This window comes from Sciurus vulgaris (genome assembly GCF_902686455.1).
Source record: "Sciurus vulgaris genome assembly, chromosome: 1".
NCBI classification, from domain to species: domain Eukaryota; kingdom Metazoa; phylum Chordata; class Mammalia; order Rodentia; family Sciuridae; genus Sciurus; species Sciurus vulgaris.
Genome location: NC_136461.1, coordinates 161,585,225 through 161,605,659, shown reverse-complemented (window position 1 = coordinate 161,605,659; position 20,435 = coordinate 161,585,225). Strand labels below are relative to the sequence as shown.

General features: G+C 39.7%; 1 protein-coding gene across 2 annotated transcripts; it reads left to right on the top strand.

Moving 5' to 3' along the window:
- Nucleotides 1-654: 654 nt before the first annotated feature.
- Nucleotides 655-19,380, top strand: PSKH2 (protein serine kinase H2). 2 transcript variants are annotated; one of them, XM_079138524.1, is made up of 4 exons: nucleotides 655-892; nucleotides 5,036-5,702; nucleotides 16,870-17,171; nucleotides 19,272-19,380. In XM_079138524.1, exons 1-4 carry the CDS (start codon nucleotides 708-710, stop codon nucleotides 19,291-19,293), a joined length of 1,176 nt encoding a protein of 391 aa, XP_078994650.1. In that variant the 5' UTR covers nucleotides 655-707; the 3' UTR covers nucleotides 19,294-19,380. The 2 variants fall into 2 exon arrangements, with proteins under 2 accessions (XP_078994650.1, XP_078994651.1); XM_079138525.1 differs by lacking the exon at nucleotides 19,272-19,380 and having other exon boundaries at nucleotides 660-892; nucleotides 16,870-18,279.
- The last annotated feature ends 1,055 nt before the right edge of the window (nucleotides 19,381-20,435 follow it).

Genomic DNA, 20,435 nt, shown 5'->3' with positions numbered 1-20,435 from the left:
TTTAAAAAATATTTTTTTTAGTTGTAGATGGACATAATTCCTTTGTTTTATTTATTCATTTTTATGTGGTGCTGAGGATCGAACCCAGTGCCTCGCAGGCGCTAGGCAAGCTCATTACCACTGAGTCACAATCCCAGCCCCTATTTATTATTTTTTGAGACAGGGTTTCAAAAGTTTAGTTGCTGATGCTGGCCTTGAACCTGCGATCCTCCTACCTCAGCCAGCCGACTTGCTGGGACTCCAGGCATGCACCACCACGCCTGGAACGCCTGGCTGTGATAATGGGCATAGCGTCTGAATATGCGCTCAGCCACAGAAACATAAAAGTTCTTCAGAAGGACTGCATACTCCATGGAATTATATGATTTTATATGTTCACTTTCTTCACAATTTGGAGACCAGAAAATGGTGGCCCAGAGGGTTAAGCCCAGGCTCCTGCCTTCTAGACCACCTTGTTTTTACCTTGTTAAATTTTATTTGTAAGCAGTTGGTCAATGTTGATCAAGGCGCTGAGACCATCCGCGGGACATTTGAAGGGTATCCTCTTAACTGGGATCCCGCTGGGGGTCTCTTTTGCAGTCGCCCTGGGAGCTGGGGAGGGGTCCCGCCCCCTTCCAGCTGTCCTGAGGATAAGTGCGCAAGGCTGGGGCCGCTCCTTACTGAGCCCCCACCTTCCCCGGAGCGCTGTGGGACGCTTGTGGCCCGGGATGGGTTGCGGTGCCAGCAAGAAGGTGATCCCGGAGCCGCCCGCGCTGGCCGGGGTCAAGCCGGAGGGTCAAAACCGAGGCAGCGCGGGAGGTGTCGGGCCCAGGCTGGAGGGGGTGGCGCAGGCGGCTCAGAGCATGCAGGTGGCCCGCTTCCGAGCCAAGTTCGACTCCCGGGTCCTCGCCAGGTAAAACGCCCTGTGAAGCAGCAGGAGGGACTGGCCTGGGGCTGGGTTGAGAAAGATAAAGTATTGACTGAACTGCCTTAACTTTAGACAGGTTTATTCCAGATTGTAGGTCTTAAGTCTCCCTAAGTTCTTTCTCCTTTGAGAAAGGAACGTCTTTTTCAAGGGCCTCCAAACCATCCTTTGAATTGTCTTCCTCAAGGAAGATAGGGCCACTATCTCCCAGACTCTGTGGGAGGGTGGGAGCAACTTCAGCAAAAATCAGTTAGCAAGCACTGATGGCCATCATGCCCACAGCGACCCCCAGTATTTCTGCACCGGCTCATTGAAGCGCCTGAAACTTCTCTTGCTTTTTAAAAAAGAGCTTTGAGTTCACTCTCTCCTCTATTGCAGTCTTGATTCCTACTGAGATGGTCTGGAATAGAGGCTTCCCTGCTGTTTTTAGTAAGTGTCCAATACAAGTTCTTCTTGACATCTCTGAGCAAGGAGTGCAAAGAAGAGGAAAAAGATGGCAAGAGCAGACTCAAGAAGGGGGAGGGAATTCCTGTCCTTGAGGCTGGAAGGAGGAAGCCTCCCAAGTCCCACAAACTCCAAAGGGGAGAGTGCTGCCACTTGTATCCTGGGGCTGGGCCAGCAGGCTTGGTTTGCAAGTATCTTCTACTAATTCTATAAATAGGATTGTAGTTAGTGGAATAGGATGGGCCTTTGAGTCAGTCACACTTGAGATCCACTCCCATCTCTTCTATCATGTGCCATTTTAGATTGTTCCTTTGTCTTTCTTCTTTTTCCATTTCCTCCTCTGTAAAATGGGAATAATAATATCTATTGCATTGTTGTGAGGATAACTCAAATAATATGTATAAATCATGCTGCACAGTGCATGGCACAAGGCTTCATTTAGGTATTAGTGCAATGCTTATTTTATTTCTTTTTTAATTCTTGAGTTTAGGTATTCAACTCAGGACCTCCTACATGCTAAGGGATCACTCTACCTTTGAGCCAATGCTTATTTTTGTCTTCATGAAATACAATTAAGACCTAGCTGGTCCTATGCAGGAAATGAGCAGACTGCAGGTTGATTGGCCTCAAAACTAATTTCCTCAGAATGTTATGTTGGACATGTCAATCAAGGGAGTCACCGAATCCCCTTTTGCTCTGCAGTGTTTGGTGGGACACAGTAATGGGTAGACCAGTTGTCTTCTCCACACTTGTAGTCCTAGAATTTATGTGCTCAATTCATTAAGGTGGTCCACTCAGAATCCATGTAGAGCCATTCCCAGCTTCCCAGAGAGCTTTACAATGATGATTGGAGGATCAGTCCAGTAGCTGCTAAGAGAAGAGCCAAACTGGTAATGTGACTGAACTTGAATCTGAGTGGACATAGGCTCTTTTCAAGACTGAAATGGATAAATGACATCTTTGGTCATCTACTCTGCTGGGTCTACTCTTTATTTATTTCACTAATTCCCACCCTTTTGAGTGTAAAGGAGGTGTAACATTTTAAAGACTTCCAAGACTACCTGAGAGATCATCTTTAACTGATGAAGAGTTGAACCCCAGAAGATTAAGAAGCTTGTCCAAGATCGTGGCTGAATTGGGAACACAGTTCTCTTTCCTTCCCATTTTGATTCCATTTATCACTCTAGCAGAAAAGAGATGGTAGAATTTAAATCTGACTATATTTACTTTCTTTTAGGGAGTTCATTGTAATTGCTTCCACCAAACAGGCAGTGATATTATAGTATTATTATTTCCATGTTTTTGGAGTTTTTTTTTTTTTTTTTTTTTTTTTTTTTGAGTTGCTGGGGATTGAACCCAGGTCCTTGTGCATGTCAGGAAAGCCCTCTACCACTGAGCTGCATCCTTAACTCCTCCGTTTCATTTTTTAAAACCCATGTTCAAAAATTCTCTGCTGTAGCAGCTGAGGTTAAAGTAATATTTTCAACTTACACAATCTGGTTTGATGTGAAGTTGCACCATCTTACAAAAGTGATTTTGAAGCTGCTTTGTGGGAAATGGGAGTGGATGAGTGGAAGTGGAGGAAATGGAAAGACCTCATAAACGCATTTACCTTGCTCTATTCCATCCCCACTTAAAGTTCAAAATATATATAATGATTCAGGAAAAATATGTATTCTGGGAATGAGTCTCTCATTTGACATTTTGCTGCCCTTCTGTGTTATGCACTATACAAGGTCACAGTCCAAGGTGGTCAACATCTATGGCCAGCAGGGACTCCCAGGCAAGACTGAGGTTACAGGAATTTGTTATGGAACATGGCACAGGTTGTTAATCAATGTAAGAACATTTATTTCCACTGCTTTAAATCTTGGCTTGAAGCCTCCTGTTCCCTTCACTGCCAAATCACTAGCATTTTTCCCCCAAAATATTTTGTATTTAACAGTATTGAACAAAGCTCTTTTTATTTGAGCAAAATATTATAGTTCCTGAAAAATAGTATTTTGTTTGATAACTGATGATGAATTCTGTGAGCAAATAGTTTGCTTGCAATTTTGAGGGTATAGCGATAAATTAGTATTTGCAAAGTGCCTTCATCCATGTTAGAGGTAATGTAAAACTTGATTTGAAAAGCAATAGGATTTGAAATGCCTGTGATTATCTTCAAAATCACACAGAGAATACATGTGAATAAAAGAGCAGACTTGGACAGGGGAGAGGGGAAAATCTATTTAAGATTACTAAATTGCTATGTTTTGATAAGGTAATTGGCCAGAAAATTAAATGCACTATGTAGAACAAAAACTGCTTTCTGTAAGCTGGTACAGCCAAATGTCATTTTTATTCAGAAAGGAAAAAATAAATAGGCAAAAATAAAAATATAAGAATAAGCTCAGAAAAAGAAATAAGGTCACTTAAAGTACACTGATATTTGCATTTGAAATTTTGATATTGCGAATGTGATAAAAGAATTGCCTTCTTCCTGGGTACATTCCATCCTCTGACATCCTTCCTTGGGAGAGATTTTCAAAAAAGAGAATACTAAATTATGGTGCAAGAACATCTGGGTTCTAGTCCTAATTTAAGCAAAAAATTGACTAACTTGTTTTTCAGATTCCCTCATCTGTACAATGGGGAACTGGGTTAAATATGGTTTCTGCTGAAAAAATAAAGGATTTTAAGTCTAGCACTTTTTCAACATTTCTTCAGTAAAGGTTGAAGGCTATTGGATAGGATTCTTGAATTTAAGTAGAAGTTTATTCAGAAATATTAAAATGTAAGATCCTTAGTCTGAAATCTGAGCTGACTTCCCGGCCTTTTTGTGAGACAATTAATTGACATGTATCCTGTGTTAAAATTCTCTTTACTGCTGCTTAGAAATTGCAAATGCAGGAGTGTGGGAAAGAGGGTGGAATCTTGGAAAGCTGTGGCTTCAGGATGGGCCTAACACACTCCTACCAGACCTCTGAAACCTGCTGTTACAACAGCTCAGCCAAGTTTACTTTTTCTATATTAAGAACTACTGTGGATGAGGTATGCTTGGGACTGAACCCAAAGTCAGATAACCCAAAGAACATACTGTTTGCCCCCTATTATGGTATCCTCCCTCTTTTCAGAATTTACAAACAGGAGTGAGCTTCTTTTTTATTCCCTCCACCTGATTTGATTGTTAGTGGGGGAGAATGGTAGAAACAAATTTTGGAGGAAGGAAAGAAGAGTAGAGGGAGGCCCTAAAATTCTTTAAGGAAACTGAAGTGAAGACAACATTTGAAGAGGTTGAATTTGAATCCCATCAGTTCCAACTACCATCTGTGAGGCCTTGGAAAGTCCCTTACTCTTTTTTTTTTTTTTTTTTTTTAAAGCTTTAATTTCCTTATCGGAAAAAGGGGGCGATTATTATATCATCTACTAGAGTTGCCCTAGGGATGAAATTTAGAACAAAAATTCCTGACACACAATAAATGCATAATAAATGGTAGCTGTTGTTATTAAGATCTTTGTATCATTTGTTCCATTTCAACAAAGGATCTGGAGTAGCTTTCAAAAATAAATAAGAGCAGTAATAAACAAGGAAATCTGGTAGGGGGAATATAAGGATAGGAAAGATGTTAGCATAAAACCTGGACTTCAATGATTTTGAGACTCGTCACTTCAGAGGACAATGGCTTTGGATCTTCTTCCCAACAGATATGACATCAAGGCCATCATCGGGACAGGCAGTTTCAGCAAGGTTGTCAGGGTGGAGCGGAAGACCACCAAGAAACCTTTTGCCATTAAGGTAATGGAAACCAGAGTGAAAGAAGGTCGGGAAGCGTGTGAGGCTGAGCTCAGCGTCCTGAGGCGGGTTAGCCATCGTTACATTGTCCAGCTGGAGGAGATCTTCGAGACCCAGGATCGAGTTTACCTGGTGATGGAGCTGGCTACCGGAGGGGAGCTCTTTGATCGACTGGTTGCTCAGGGTTCATTTACAGAGCGGGATGCTGTCAGAATCCTCTGCATGCTTGCTGATGGGATTAGGTATTTGCACGCTTTGCGAATAACTCACAGGGACCTAAAGCCTGAAAACCTCTTGTACTATCATCCAGGTGCAGAGTCGAAAATTTTAATCACAGATTTTGGTTTAGCACACTCAGGGAACAAAAGTGGCGACTGGACGATGAGGACGCTCTGCGGGACCCCGGAGTACATGGCCCCGGAGATTTTGTTAAGGAAACCTTATACCAGTGCAGTGGACATGTGGGCTCTGGGCGTAATCACATACGTTTTACTTAGCGGATCCCTGCCTTTTGATGACGAAAGCCACACAAGACTTTACAGGAAGATTCTGAAAGGCAAATATAATTACACAGGAGAGGTAAGAGAGCATTACTGTATGCCTGTCGTGTGAGCCTAGAATAAAGTTTCTCAGACATTTAAGGCAGGATGATTCTCTATTGGAGGGGTGGGGGTGGGCTGGGGGATGGGTTGTCCTGTGCACCCATCTCTGGCCTCTACTCACTAAAACCAATAACTCAGCTTCCCCAGTTGTGACACTCAAGTGTCATTGTTAAACTGTTTCTTGTTTGGGCATAATTTTCCCTGATTGAGAGCCCTTGGTGTCAAGGAACCAAGGACTATGATGACTGAGCTCCGGGAATTGCTGGTATTGCAGACAGTGGAGTTAGTCTGAGGGTTTTTCCTTCCCTCGGTACTGGGGGCCTGATCTGGACAAACAGTATTGTATTACTTAGAAGCTAGGCATGGTGCTCGGATGTTTGGTGATGGATTTTCTGCCTCAACTCTAGATGATCCCAACCCATTTTGTGAAGTAGTGTTTACTCTGTGAAGTATTTATGCTCCCAGCTTTGGTAAAATATTTATCTATTGTTTAAACTCAGAACTCTCATTGCTCCTGAATGCTCACTTTTCGTTGCTCTGGGCAGGGAAGGAAAGTTGCTGAGGATTGTGTGTGGGAAACTAGACAAAATAGTAAATTTATTTTATCTAGGACAAGTGACCCAACTTCTATTACTTTGAATTCTTCATAGAGAAAAATACTGACAGCTTTGTTATACCCGCTTAAAAAATGTAATACCGACCTGTAATGCATTATCTTAAGTAAAATTAAATAATAGATTGAAAAATATTATTTTCATGTTCTAATGGAGCTATTATTATACATGTATGTGTTTTTAAGAACTCATACAAATTAGTGAATAAGAAGTAAAGCTTATGGTATGGAAGTAGTAAAGGACAGGAAGAATTCAAACAGTGAAATACTATTGATTATTAAAAAATCTTAAATGTCCAGCCTCACTAATGACCAAAGAAATGCAACTGAAAACAAAAATATCCTTCTTTTTGCCTTTTAGATTGAGAAAGTTACAAAACCTAATTCAAATTAATTCTGATCATTGCTTGCAATGTATTTAACTCTTTCATTCATTGCTGGTAGAGGGGGAATTGTCAGTTTTCCTGGAAAGTTGGTTGCATCTAGAACTTTAAAAAAAAAAATAGTACATATTTTGATTGGCAATTCCCCTTCTAAGACTCTGAGGAAGTAATCCCAGATGAAACAAAGGTTTCAGAATGCTCATCTGAGTTGTATTTACAAACATTATCCTAGGAGAATGTTTGAATAAATTATGGAATATCTGCATGATACAGTATTCTAGCCCCTGATTTATGCCCATTTAAAAATTTTAAGGACATTGGAAAATGTTCACAATATACTGCCAAATGGAGAAAAAGGAGCTAGTTTGGGGATTATGGATCATTTGTTTTCTTCTTTACATTTTAAATATTTTATATTCCTGTATTTGTTTTGTGTACAAGTAACATATATTTCTGTTTTGGTTATCAATCTTTGCAACAGTTGGTTACTCAATAATAGATAACCACAATGAGGGGCTTAAAGCAACACCCATTTTTTCATGCCTCATGATTCTGTGGTTTGATGGGGCTCATCTTAGGAAGATTTTTCCACCACATGCAATGGGGTAGGGATCAGTCATCCGGGGACTTGACTGGAATGGAACGTCCACTCAAATGTCTGACATCTTGGTGGGGATGGCTGAAAAGCCGGGTTCGTTCTCCTCTCTGGGTCTCTCAGGGTGTCTTTTTCTGCATGCTATTTCTCCAGCAGGGCAGCCAGACTTCTTATAGGGCAGTTTAAAGCTTCTAAAGTGGAGTACTCCAAGAGAGAGAGTGGAAGTTGGCAGTTATCTTTAAGGCTGGATGTGGAAAAGGCTCAGGATCACTTCTACCTCATTCCAAGTGAGAGGGAACCATGTGGAGTATGGTTACTGGATGGTGTCCTCCGTTGAGTGGCCATGTTTGACCAGATATCTGAATACGTTTCTTTTAGTGTGAAAAAATAATCGACAATATTCTGTTAAAAGTCTTTTTGTCAGGCTTAATTCATAAGGGTTTCTAAGTTTGGGTTTCTCAGAAACAATCCTGAGAAGAGGATTCATGTGCAAGTGATTTGCTATGGACAGACTCCCAGAGAGACAGAGCAGGTAGTGGGGGAAGCAGGACAGGGAAGCGCAGAGGCCCAGATCACAGTCATCTCATTCAGCAGAGAAGTTACTTCTCAGTGTTGTCTGGAGGCAGAGAGGTGGGTTTGCACACATACCTTTCTACTGCTCACATGGGGTTGTTGCTGGTGATAATTTCCCAGCTTTCTGGGGTTCAGGCAAAATAAAAGAGTCAAGTGTGCTGGGTATTAGAATCTAAGCACTTCAAAGGAGGGCTATGTGCCTGCATACAGAGAAGAGGGCCCAGAGTCCAGATGGAGCACTGATAACTTCTCCACAGTGGAAACCCCAAACACCTCTGTTTCTCTAGGAGATGCCTGTCTGTAGCCCCAGAGTACTGACAGTGGTGGGAGTGTAGAACTTACAGTAAGTTATTGCTTATATAGTCACTTGACTGTCTTCCTCATGTTGGCCCTGGCAACTCACATCCGTCATATTAACATTTTCTTATAATATTACCATAAATCTTAGTCGACTTAGGCCATCATAACAGAAATCACAGTCTGGGTGACATAAACAACAGACATTTACTTCTTACTGTTTTGGAGGCTGGGAAGTCAGGATCAAGGTGCTAGCAAGGTGGTTTCACTCTGAGGCCTCCTCTCCTAGCTTGTAGATGGCTGCTATCTTGCTGTAGGCTCACGTGGCCTAGTCTGGATGCTCACAGAGAGTAAGAATGAGCCTTTCGGTGTTTCTTCTTATAAACACTAATTCTCTCAGACCAGGGCCTCACCTTTAACCTAAGCTTAGTTACTTTTTTTCAACCTCAATTACTCCCTTAGAGGGAGTGTCTTTGAATATAGCCAAACTGGGGATCAGAGATTCAACACATGAATTTTGTGGGCACAGAAACATTTAGTCCATAACATCTCAGAGTCATGGTGATGGACCCCCAAAACTGTATCATCATAGTTTTTTGTCTGTCATCATATTATTATATACTTAGCACTTATTGACAAGCCTATTAATTCCTAATGCACAAATTTATTTAAGACTACCTAGTCTGAATACCTAGGTGTGGTAGAGACAGTAAAGGCCACCAAATCCTGTCCACATCGTAATACCCAGACTTGAGAATGCTGGCTTACATGACAAAAAGGGAATTTGCAGATGTGATTAAATTAAGGGTCTTGAGATGGGGAGTTCATCCTGGATTATTTGGGACCTTACAGTAGGTCAAATTTAGAGAGAGGAGAGATAGCCATGGAAACAGGTTAGAGTTATGTGCTTTGAAGATGGAGGAAGGGGACATGAGTCAAGGAATGATGGCAGTAATAAGAAAATGGAAAAGGACAGGAACAATTTCTCCCCAGAGACTCTTGAAGGAACACAGCTCTGGTAATACCTTCATTTCAGGTTGTAAAATCCATTTGAACTTTTGGTTTACAGATCTATAAGAAAGTTTACCTTTTAAAAAAAGTCTGTAAGTGTTGGGACTAATGACAAGTTAACTAACTCAGGCTGACTCTTTACTCCCTGGCGGAGTGAGCAAGATCAAGGCCTCAAAGGCGGTTTCAATGGTTAATGACGATAAATTGGACCACCGTCAGGGATTGGTTAACAACAGTTCCCGGAAGGTGATCAGCTCGTGTTTGCCATATAGTCCTATGGGGCTCTCACCTGCGTGAACCTCCCATGCCTTGCTGACCTTTAAGCTGATTGGTTCCTGCCTAGCCCCACCCTACATAAAAGCTATGTGACTTCCTCAATAAACAAGTTCCTGCTGTGACTGGTCTCCCTGATTGTCCTCTGCCCTGAGGTCTGGCAGCCTGCGGTCAGCTGGCCCTACCTACCTTTCGCGGTCTGGCCTTGTTGGGGAGTGTCCCCTTGCTGCTGGTCGAGAAGAGCAAGGGGCTTAAGACCCCGACATGTAAGTCTATAATAGAAATTTCAGGAATGACATATTGTATGAGTTGTGTCTTTTCTCTGGAATTCAGGTGGAAAAAGTGAATTAAATAGGATAAGAGCTTCCAGAAATCCATATGCTATATACGTCTTATGGTAAAGAGGAGAGATATGTTTAATATAAACACCCAACTTCTCTCTCTTTCTCTCTCTCTCTCTCTGGGGGCAGAGGTTCTAAGGATTGAACCCAGGTCCTTGAGCGTACTGGGCAAGTGCTCTATCACTAAACTATATGACAAAACTTCTGAACACCAAATATTTTGCTAGAAACCCAGCCAGTCCATGCATGAGGCCACCCACCTATGAGTAAAAATTAATACTACTGTTTTCTCTTTTGGATTTTAGTATTAAATGTATTCTATTTCATGAAGTCTCCATGCCCAGCTAGGCTTCACCTTTTAAAGATTCCACTATCTCCCAGCACTGCAACATTTGGGGACCAAACCTTTAATGCATAGCCCTTTGGGGGACACTTAAGATCCACCCTATAGCACTGTGGGAGCAATGGAAGAGAGACAATCACTGCTTCAGAGACTTGGATTAGATTCCACGAAGAAGGTGACATTTCTGCGGTATTGGAGGAAAGGTGAGAAGTTTCTCAAAGGAAGAAGATTAACACATTCCAAATAGAACAAAACATGGAAAAGCACATAAAAGGGAATAAATTGACTGTTGAAATGTAAGAATTTCTGAGCTTGTGTGTGTACTTATACATGTGTGTGTACATACATGATTGTTGATGTAAACACTTCGCAATGCGGTGCCATAGAAAGGTTAGGGACACAATCTGGAACAATACTGGCTGAATTCCATTATCAGCTCTGACATTTACTAACTCTGCAACTTTGGTCATTCTTTTTAACCTCTCTGTATCTCTGTTTCCACATTAAATAGGAGGAGAGCTTCCATTATTGTTTGTAAAACAGTAGGGTTGTTGCAAAGATTAAGTGAACTAACAGATGTAAGTGCTTAGAATAGTTTCATGTGTGGTCAAGAGTCAGGGCTATCTATGGGTTAGCTATTTCTGTTATTGTTACTATTAATATGGGAAACTGAGGTTGAAAGTTTGCATATTACTTAAGTAAGTTACTAGTTATGTATTTTTTAACAGTACAAGAATTATTTACCAGGTCTACCTTATCTTTTAAATGGAATAGTGAACAAAGCTTGGTGTTAGAATTTTAATACTAATGATATATTGTAAGCATTCTTGCCAATAAGTTGGCAACTATACATTCTTAATTCCCCTATATCACAATAAATTTTTTTTTGGTGGGAAATAATTTGATAATAAAACGAATCTTATAATCTTGTTAGCCAGGTGACAAGGATAAACAGTGATATTAAAAACGTGTATGTGTGTGTGTATTTTGTTTATTTAAAAACCTACATGGACATTGATTTAAAAATGATCCCCACCTGCTTAGGCTCACCTAGGATCCCTAGAGGAAAGTTGATTGATACACTCCCTTAGAAGTAACAAATTGATAGATAATGCTTATTTTCACCAGATACGACCCTAATTTCATTCTGTTCTGTTATCTCCAGGAACATCTCTTTATTTAGTCTTCATTCGGGTTGTTAAGCAGGGAAAAAAAAAAAAAAGGAGAGGAGAGTAGAAGATTCAGTGCTGTAATTCCATTTCCTCTTTCCACCACAGATAGAATTCTAGTAAAGATTAGGCCCTATTTCAGTTAGGACTGCTTAGCCATAATTCCTGCAATTTAGCTTTCATTCCCATGGTTTAGTTTATATACACACACACACACACACACACAACACACACATATATAGACAGAGAAAGAGAGAAAGATGCTCAGTAGTTTTTAATTATGTTTATTTAAAAATATACTTTAAGGAAAATTTTAATGGTTATAAAATCTCATAAAACACTCTATCACCTCCTTCATCTCTGCTCTGAGGACTTATCTTCAAGGGAACACATATAAATCATCTTCCATTAAACCCAATCACAGACAATGAGTGTTTTTCGGGACTGGAATTGGTGCTGCATTGTTTTGTCTGTGCTGATGTTACCTTTAGACGGGGATAAATGGAGTGAAAGAGAAGCCGGGTCATCTGCTCCTTTGGTTTTGCTGCACTTCTCCACTTTGATATCATCGGTGGAATTCTGGAGCTGAGGGGGAAAGTGTTATCTGTATAAAATTGATAGAGACTTGGAAGTATCTGGATTTCATATTGTGCTTATATCATTTATATTATGGCTTTTGAGGGCCATACTATAGGAACTAGTTCTAAAATGTATGTTGGGTATGGAAGAAAGAATCAGTTGCTGATTTGGAGTTCAAGAGGTAAGCTGTTTGTTTTGATGGCTCTTTTTAGGTTATTTTCTTGGAGAAGGTGGAGCACTTCTCTGATGCTTTGAAAAATGATAGGTGCTCAAAAAACTTAAACTACTCAATCCTTTTCAATTTCAGCATTATCTTGGCGGGTAAAGAAGTGGGATCCCTTCCCTATGGCAGAACCTCTTCACTCACAAAAGTAACCTCTTCATGAGCCTGGAATGGGGTTAATTTCCTCACCAGATTTAAGTTATATGTCACCTATAACCTATGAATGTGGATTCACTTTTTCCAGAGTTCACAAATGCCTGGGAAAATGGAGCATTTTAAATCTGATATAATTAGTCAAAGCTTTGTCTTGGAGCAGTTTCAGCTTTGGCAAAGGTAAAGCATAATTTAAAGTCTGCTTTATAGATGGGGAATAAAGAAAAATATTAAATATTGATGACATGAAGAAAATCTATGGAATCTCCTGCTGTGTGAGAAGAGGAAGAATACTTTTCCCCTAGTTTATTGCTAATATAGTCATGGGGAGTTAATCCATCCTTTTGGGCACGTTGCATAAAATTTGATTTTGAAGCCTTGAGTAAATCATACCAACACCAAACACTAATGTTAAGGAAGGAGAATGCAAGTTGAGGGTTGTCACCAGTAGAAATTTTTACTAAAATTACTATTTTTTTAGGGGATAAATGCTACATTGAGAAGTTTTTATGCAAGGATTTGAATGATACCTTCTTTTTCTTCTTCTTCTTCTTATTATTATTTTGGTGCTGGTGAATCAAACCCGTGGCCTCATGTATGCTAGGCAAGTGCTCTACTCCAGAGCTACAACCTCAACCTCCACAATTTGCTCTTTTAAAAAATAGATATTTGTAGACTTTTTGAAAACTATTTAACTCCATCCTCAATTACCATATTCTTCAACAAACTCTATATTTAGGAAACTGTAACATTAATTACAACCCTAAATTTCAAAGGTTTGCGTGCAGAATTTAAGAGACTGGTGTGGTGTGTGTGTGTGTGTGTGTGTGTGTGTGTGTGTGTGTGTGTGTTTGTAATGCCTGTCTCTTAAATAGGTATTTTTAATGATTCTCTGTGGGCATTTCTGCAAAAGAACTAAGAAATATGAAAACTTTGACTCGTCACAGGAATATTATTTGTTTTTAAAATCAGTTTCTTAGTTTTTATATGTTCATCAATCTTTTGCACAAACTTTAACCCTCCTAATAGGTGTTCATGAAAAGAATAAAATAAAAATGTGAATTCTCTTTTTGTTTTTTCTGTGCTGGAGATTGAACCCAGACCCTCACATAGGTGAGGTGAGTGCTCTATCATCCAGCTACATCTTCATCTCTAAAATGTGAGTCTTAAATGATTGGGTCTTTTGTCTTCTGCAGGGGACGCTGGGAATGTCCTTGGGGATTCTCAGGGCTCAGGTGAGAAGAAGGAAAGGGACTACACGAAGCTGTGTGTGACCCTTAGAAGCAGAAAATTTAATTTAAGAGCTGATACAGGAAATGAGAAGGAAGGAAGTAGGGCCTGGTTGTCGGATCAAGGATGAGGACAGAAAAGAAGAGAACAGGAGAGGACGGATGTGGAGTACAGAGCCAGAGAATGGAAAAGTTGGGAGATAGGCCAGAGTGGGAGGACCATGCTGAGAATAAGCTGGCAAGACCCTCACCAGGGTAGGATCAAGGTGTGTAGAGCTAAGAAAGCCAGAGTCTTATAAAGGGCCTGCACTAGGTAAGCACTAGGAGAAAACTGTTCAGCAAGAAATTGGAAAGCAATAAACGACAATCATTCCTTACTTTTCTGTTTGAAGGAAAGAGTCAAGACATAGAACATAAGATACCATCCCTCTAAATTTCTTTTACTGCTCTGAAGCTATAAGTAGTACAATTACTAGTATTAAATTTCAGTTTTATGCCTTTTTTTGTTATTGCTGTTCTATACAGTTCAGCCAATCTTTATTATAGGAAAAAAGAACAATAGGTGAAGAACCAGAATCAGATGAGAAAAGAAAATGAAAAAAAGGCCTGAATTATTTACAAATATTATCATTTACTTGCAGATAAATTAATCTATTAAACTATCTTTGCATGAAAAAGTTCTATCTTTATTTTCACATACTTCATTAACCCAGAACATTTTTTTGGGGGGATGCTGGGGATGAAGCCCAGGGCCTGACATATAGGTGAGTGCTCTACCCACTGGGCTTCACCCCCAGTCAACATTATTTTTTTGAAATAAAATATGGAACTGGTCTGGAAAGTACTGGATAAATTCATATTCCATTCCTCTAAATATCATCAGCCAATGTATCCACAAGAGCTAAGGAAGGACTTGTGAAGATGTAATAGTAACCCCCCCCAAAAATACAGTAATAAAAAACTACATAGTATTATATAGTTTGAAGATTATTTTTATATACTTGATTTGATCCTAGTAACCATCTTGTGAAAGTGGTGTGAGGAGCCCAATTTTTCTGAGGAGTAATTTTCAAGCTGAGGTTGCAAAGCTGAGTGTGGCTGGGCAGTCTGTCTAGTACAAGTCCACTGACCTCAATCTCTTGTTAGTTCCTCATTAAAGTGGATTAATAGGCTGTCCCAAGGCAGTGTCAACCTGAGATTGCTGAAAAAAGACTGACGAAGGTGAATTTTCGAGGCAGTGGGGATGGCTGAGCCTGGGAAGAGAAATTAGAAGGAAAGCTTCATTGAATGTAAAGTGAATGTAAATGTAGATGAAGGCCTTGAATGATGTCGCCAGGTGACAGCTGGTCCAGAGTAGGGATTTGATTTACAGTGCGGTCTCCTAATTGGATTTAGTCCTAAATCACTATTAGCTGAAAAAGTTTTGAGGATACTCACTCATTTGCTTTTCATTTGCAGAATATGTGCATGCATAGATATTAGTTTATTTTTTGCTTTATTAAACATAGACAAAAATTAAATTTGGAATAAGAAGATAAAAATGAAATAGAAGCTCATTTTCTTCCTGTATCTACCCTTTTCTCATATGCAATGTGAAACTGACTCATAGATACTGTCTGATCTTTATGGCTCAGGAATTGTGTAATTTATAACTTGTATTTGAATAATAAGCTTTGGCTGAAGAACTTTTTTTCCAGCACACCAGTTACCTTATTTTCTGAAATTGCTGTTTTAATGTTCATTCACTTAGGGTCATTTTAATGAGCTCTCCATAAACCTTGTAGCACATATTTTATATTCTTTCCAGAAAGATTCAGTTGCTTGTCCTAAAATGTTCCATTGGAGACATCTAATTTAACATTCATTTAAATAATTTTGAGCCCAGATAAATGTGTCTGGATCTAGGGCCAAACAGATGTCTAGCCAAAATCAGAGGGCGAGTCCCTGTGTCAGCCCCGGATGTGCTTTGTCTAGACTAGCAACGTGTACATTTTATTTTTCCCATATTTTGATATTTGAAAAATTTGTTCATTTACTTCATGGCTCCTATTTTGGGGATAAATATTTCTCATGTCTCATTTATCTAAATAAACTGAAGCAAAAAAGAAGTTCTTTCGCTGGCTTCTTGTTATTCAAATTTAGGTTAACAGACTACTAAGAGATTGGAGTATATGATGTCTACCAATGGATGTTGATTTTTCCTTACACAAAGGAAATGGCAATAGATTATAAAGATTCCCTTATATAATATAATAGATATAATTAAACACACACACACACACACACACACACACACACACACACACACACACACACCAAGCAGATATTATGTTTTAGATACAGAAAATGCGCAGTTTTTTCAACATTTCTTCCTTTGTGAAGGCTGGCTGATACAGAATTTAGTTTTTTCTAGGTATTTGCTATGTAGTTGGTAATTAGAGTTGTGTGTGTGTGTTGGGGATCAGATGCAGACATAACTAGGCAAGTGTGCCACCATCCAGCTACAGCTTCAGTCCTGTGTTGGTAGGTAACACAGAAAACAAGTTTAAATATAAAGCAGTAGCTCATTTGTCCCCTTCTTATAAATGTTGCTGTAACTGCTCCTGTTGTACTTAAGGTATGTGTGAATGTGGTACATATGGACAGAAAGAGTCTGAACCCTCAGGCAGCTGGTTGTGCATACCGCACTATGCTGTCCCTCTGCTACAGGCCGAATTCCATTTGTAGTCAACTGATTGGGAACAAAGAGAGCCCTGTGTGTTTGAGGAAATTCACCACAGGAGGATCTGTTGCTGAATTGCCCTTGCTGTTCTTCCCCTTCTCTCTCCAGGCTGCGGAAGCAGAGGCATCCTGAGTTTAGAGTAAGCTTTCAAAGGGAGAGGCAAATTGTTAATTCCTCAATCCACTCCGTTTTCCATTCTAGCTCATTCTTGGAGTCATGAGGACTCTGTGAGATGATCGCAGTGTGATAAACTCTAACCTATTGATGGGGCTTATCAAAATCAGCTTTGCCTGGTTCAGCTCCTATCAATGTGATGTGGGAACTTGAGCTGTGAATGGTAGCTTGCTAGACAGATTTCTGGAAAGAAATTCTCATTTGCTGGTCAGAGAGTTTAGAGGAGAATTTCTATGTTTGCTTTTTTTTTTTTTTTTTCTCTTTTTAATTTTGTTAAAGAAATTTATTGAGGGTTTCTCCCAAAAGTAACTTTTTAGATTCACTAATATGCTACAGTAACATAGTATTCAAATTGTTTACTTGAAAAAGTCATTTGGATTTGATAGACACTGGTCTGTTCAAGAATATGAATATCTTTGTGCAGGTTTTTATTTATTGTATTTTACTCATTTATTTTTCTTCTCAGCCTTGGCCAAATATTTCTCACTTGGCAAAGGACTTTATAGACAGACTACTGATTTTGGAGGCTAGTCATCGAATGTCAGCTAGCCAGGCCCTGGACCATCCCTGGGTGATCACCATGGCTGCAGGGGCTTCCATGAGCAATCTTCAGAGAGCCGTTACCTGGAACCTCACGCAGAGGACATCTCCCCAGTCTCAGAGTTCAGGATCTGCACAATCTTCTAAGTCACGTTATTCTCACAAGTCAAAACACATGTGGACCAAGAGAAGCATAAGAAGAGCAGAACCACCGTTATCTGCACTTTTGTAAGCAGATGATTCTAAAACCATTTTGTTCAATGTTAAGCCAGATTCATGAGCTCCATTAACAGCATTAGCTTAAGAGGGACCATTTCATCATGACTAGGACAGCTTAAAGCTCCAAGGACATGGGAGCATATGGTTATTATTGATAACATTGACCTTTATTTTTAGCATTTTTTTGGTCTATTATTCTTCCTATATCTATATTTATTTCCTGAAAATATACTTCTGCAAAAAGATATATTGTGTAGGAAAGCTGGGTGTGGTGGTGAGTGTCTGTAATCCCAGCTGCTGTAGTCTGGGGCAGGAGGATTGCAAGTTTTAAGTCCAGCCTGGCATCCCAGGAGGAACCTGTCTCAAAATAAAATGAAAAAAGGCTGAGGATGTAGATCAGTGGTATTTTCCTTGCCTAGTGTGTGAGGCCCTGAGATCAATCCCTAGCATGCACACACACACACACACACACACACACACACACACCCACAAAAGTGTTGATTTTTTTGACCTATTAGTGGCATTTCTAGAAATCTGTCCTACATGTATTGCATTCTTGCCAGAGTGTATAAAGTATTGCTATTTATACAAACAGAAACTACAAGTAAATGCCTTTCAAAAGGGCAGCTTGAAGTGTGTTACATCTTAGCACAGGGCTACCATTTATGCAGTTATTGAAAATGATGTGACAGACTTAATGTCATTTTGTAGGATATGTTATTGTGTTAAATGAAGGAACAAAATGTTGATGACTATTGCAGTCTGATCTTGGTGTGACAAAAATGTAGTCTGAAGCTCAAAAGATTGGTAGGAACTTGATCAAAATAGTTATTATTTCTGGGAAAGGAATAGGAAGTTTTGGGTGGGAGGGAAATGTTTACTTTTCATTTCACATGTATTCCTGCCTTCAAAAATTTTTAATTGATGTATTTGTTCTAAGTCTGTAGTAAAAAGGAAATCCAATTAAAAAATGCAAGTTGCAGGAGGGAAATCATTGAAAAGAGAAGAAGCTTGAATTAGCAGCCCTACAGGAATTGGTGAATGACTAGTCATATGTGAAAACTGGTTCTTATTAATTGGATATTTTATATATTTGTCACTTAAAATTTTCAGAATTAAAAAATAATCAAAATTTATAATATTAGTTATCTTCAGTGATTGCAAAAGTTTCAAAAAATTAAAAAATAAAGTTTTTTTAACATGTAGCTGTGTAATTTTATTCTAATATTTATTGAGCATTTACTCTGTGCCAAGTACCATGCTAAGATCTTTAACATACATTATTTTATTTGCTCCTTATAACACACCTATGATGTAAGTTTTATTCTTAACTTGGTTTTATATATTAAAGATTATATTATTCAAGATCACCCATAGGTAAATAACAGATCTGGAATCAGAAACTCAGAACTTGTTGTTTAACTTCTATGTTGGATCATTTCCAAGAAATAAGAATGCAAAGTGTAGGTCACAATGCCTTAGAGATTTTTTTTTTTTTAAATACTGCCAGAAAGAACCAATGGTGTACAACGTTGTGCAAAGTTATAGTGTAAATATTGGTAGTTTCCATGGATAACTGATTTTTCTGCCCTTTGCCAGTGTAAGTGGCCTTGAGGTGTTTTTCCATCAACAATGGTCTTTCACTTGCTTCCTCAAATCCAGAGGTAGGACTTGGTTATTTGCTGGGGCAACAGAGGCATGGCTAGGAGAGATGGGCCTGGGCTGGGGAGGTGGGTCAAGCTTCTCTGTAATGGCAGAGAGCTGGAAATTGAAGGAGGCTATCAGGAATAGAAGGGACCAGGAGAAATCTAGACCGGTGGTCAAGAAAAGGAGGGTCAGTGTTGTGATTTGGATCTGAAATGGTCCCCCAAAGTTCACGTGTTGTGGACTTGGTCCCCAGTGCAGCAATGTCCAGAGGTGGGGCTTTGGGGAAGTGATTGGATCATGAGGGCTCTGACTTCATCAGTAGATTCATCCATTTATAGCTGAATGGACTACAGGAAGTAGTGAAAACTGTAGGCAAGTGGGACAGAGTTGGAGGAAGGAGGTCACTGGGGGCATGCCCTTGGAGTCTAGACTTTATCCCTGGTTCCTTTCTCTCTTTCTCAGCTTCTTCACTGTCATGAGCTAAGCAGCTTTCTTCTGCCATGTACTTCCACCATGATGCCTCACCTCAGAGCCAAAGCAATGGAGCTGTTGGACCATGGACTGAAACCTCTGAAACTCTGAGCCAACCTTGTCTAGGTTGTTCACATTGGGTATTTTAGTCCTGAAGGTGAAAAGCTAACACTGAGAAACTCAGGTAGAAGGAGATAATGAAGTGTCAGAGCGTCCCCTTAGACTTGGAACTGAGCCAGGATCCTCTGAGTACCTGGTTACATGGTCATGGAAACCATTTCTGAGAGAGCCTGCAGGATGCAAGGACTGAGGTAGACAGCGGCTTCTGACTCAACCGCAGAGACCAGGCCTTACCTTTGAAAGCCCAGAACTTGGTAACCCACACGTAGCAGGCACACAGTGTTTGAAAATGACTTGAGGACTACTGTTTTCTGTGTTCCCTTTGCCTCACAGTCCCCTGCTCCGCAGCTTAAGTTCCCACTGAAGATTTTCTAAATGGCTTGACCTTTGTAGAGTTTGGGTAAGTGAGAGGGGAGAAGGCGTGTGATAATGGCAAAATCTGTGCTGGGAATTTTCATTAGTAGAAAAATAATCCTTCTGTTTCCTGTGGAGCACTTGCTGCACCCTCACTAATGGTCCCCTAATCTTGAAAGACTGGTTGAATAATTAGTTCTCGTCTCTCCAACATGTGTAAAGTTCTTACAAATCAACTCGCTTTGTTTTTAACAGTTTCTCTGATAAGTTTGTAGTTTTTTCACAGGCTTAGTTTCTTACCATGTTTATTTGATGTGACAGGGACCTTCCACGTCATAGTTTATGTTTCAGGGTGAAATTCTACCCACTTTCATTTCCCTACCCCAAACAAAATAAGACTAACATGAAAAGTCAACCATCCAATAAATCATACCATATTTCTAAGTTTTGTTTTTGAATAAAAATATTTTGACAATTCCACTTACATATTCCATTTACACATACACATCACTTGGTATTGTGAAATCCTGAGAAACACACACTAGCCTCTTCATGTTTTGACCCTATTCTGCCATCCTCTGGTGGAATTAGGTATTGCAATCAATCCCATTTCTATATATTTGGATATTATTTGTTTACACCAACAGATTAATATGAATAGGGTGAAAAGAACACCCAGAC

Excerpts from the sequence above, each read along its gene's own strand:
- PSKH2 (XM_079138524.1), top strand. The coding sequence starts at position 708 with ATGGGTTGCGGTGCCAGCAAGAAGGTGATCCCGGAGCCGCCCGCGCTG. Across the intron at positions 893-5,035 it reads GACTCCCGGGTCCTCGCCAG|ATATGACATCAAGGCCATCA; the intron begins GTAAAACGCCCT and ends TCTTCCCAACAG. Across the intron at positions 17,172-19,271 it reads CCACCGTTATCTGCACTTTT|CTTCTTCACTGTCATGAGCT; the intron begins GTAAGCAGATGA and ends TCTCTTTCTCAG.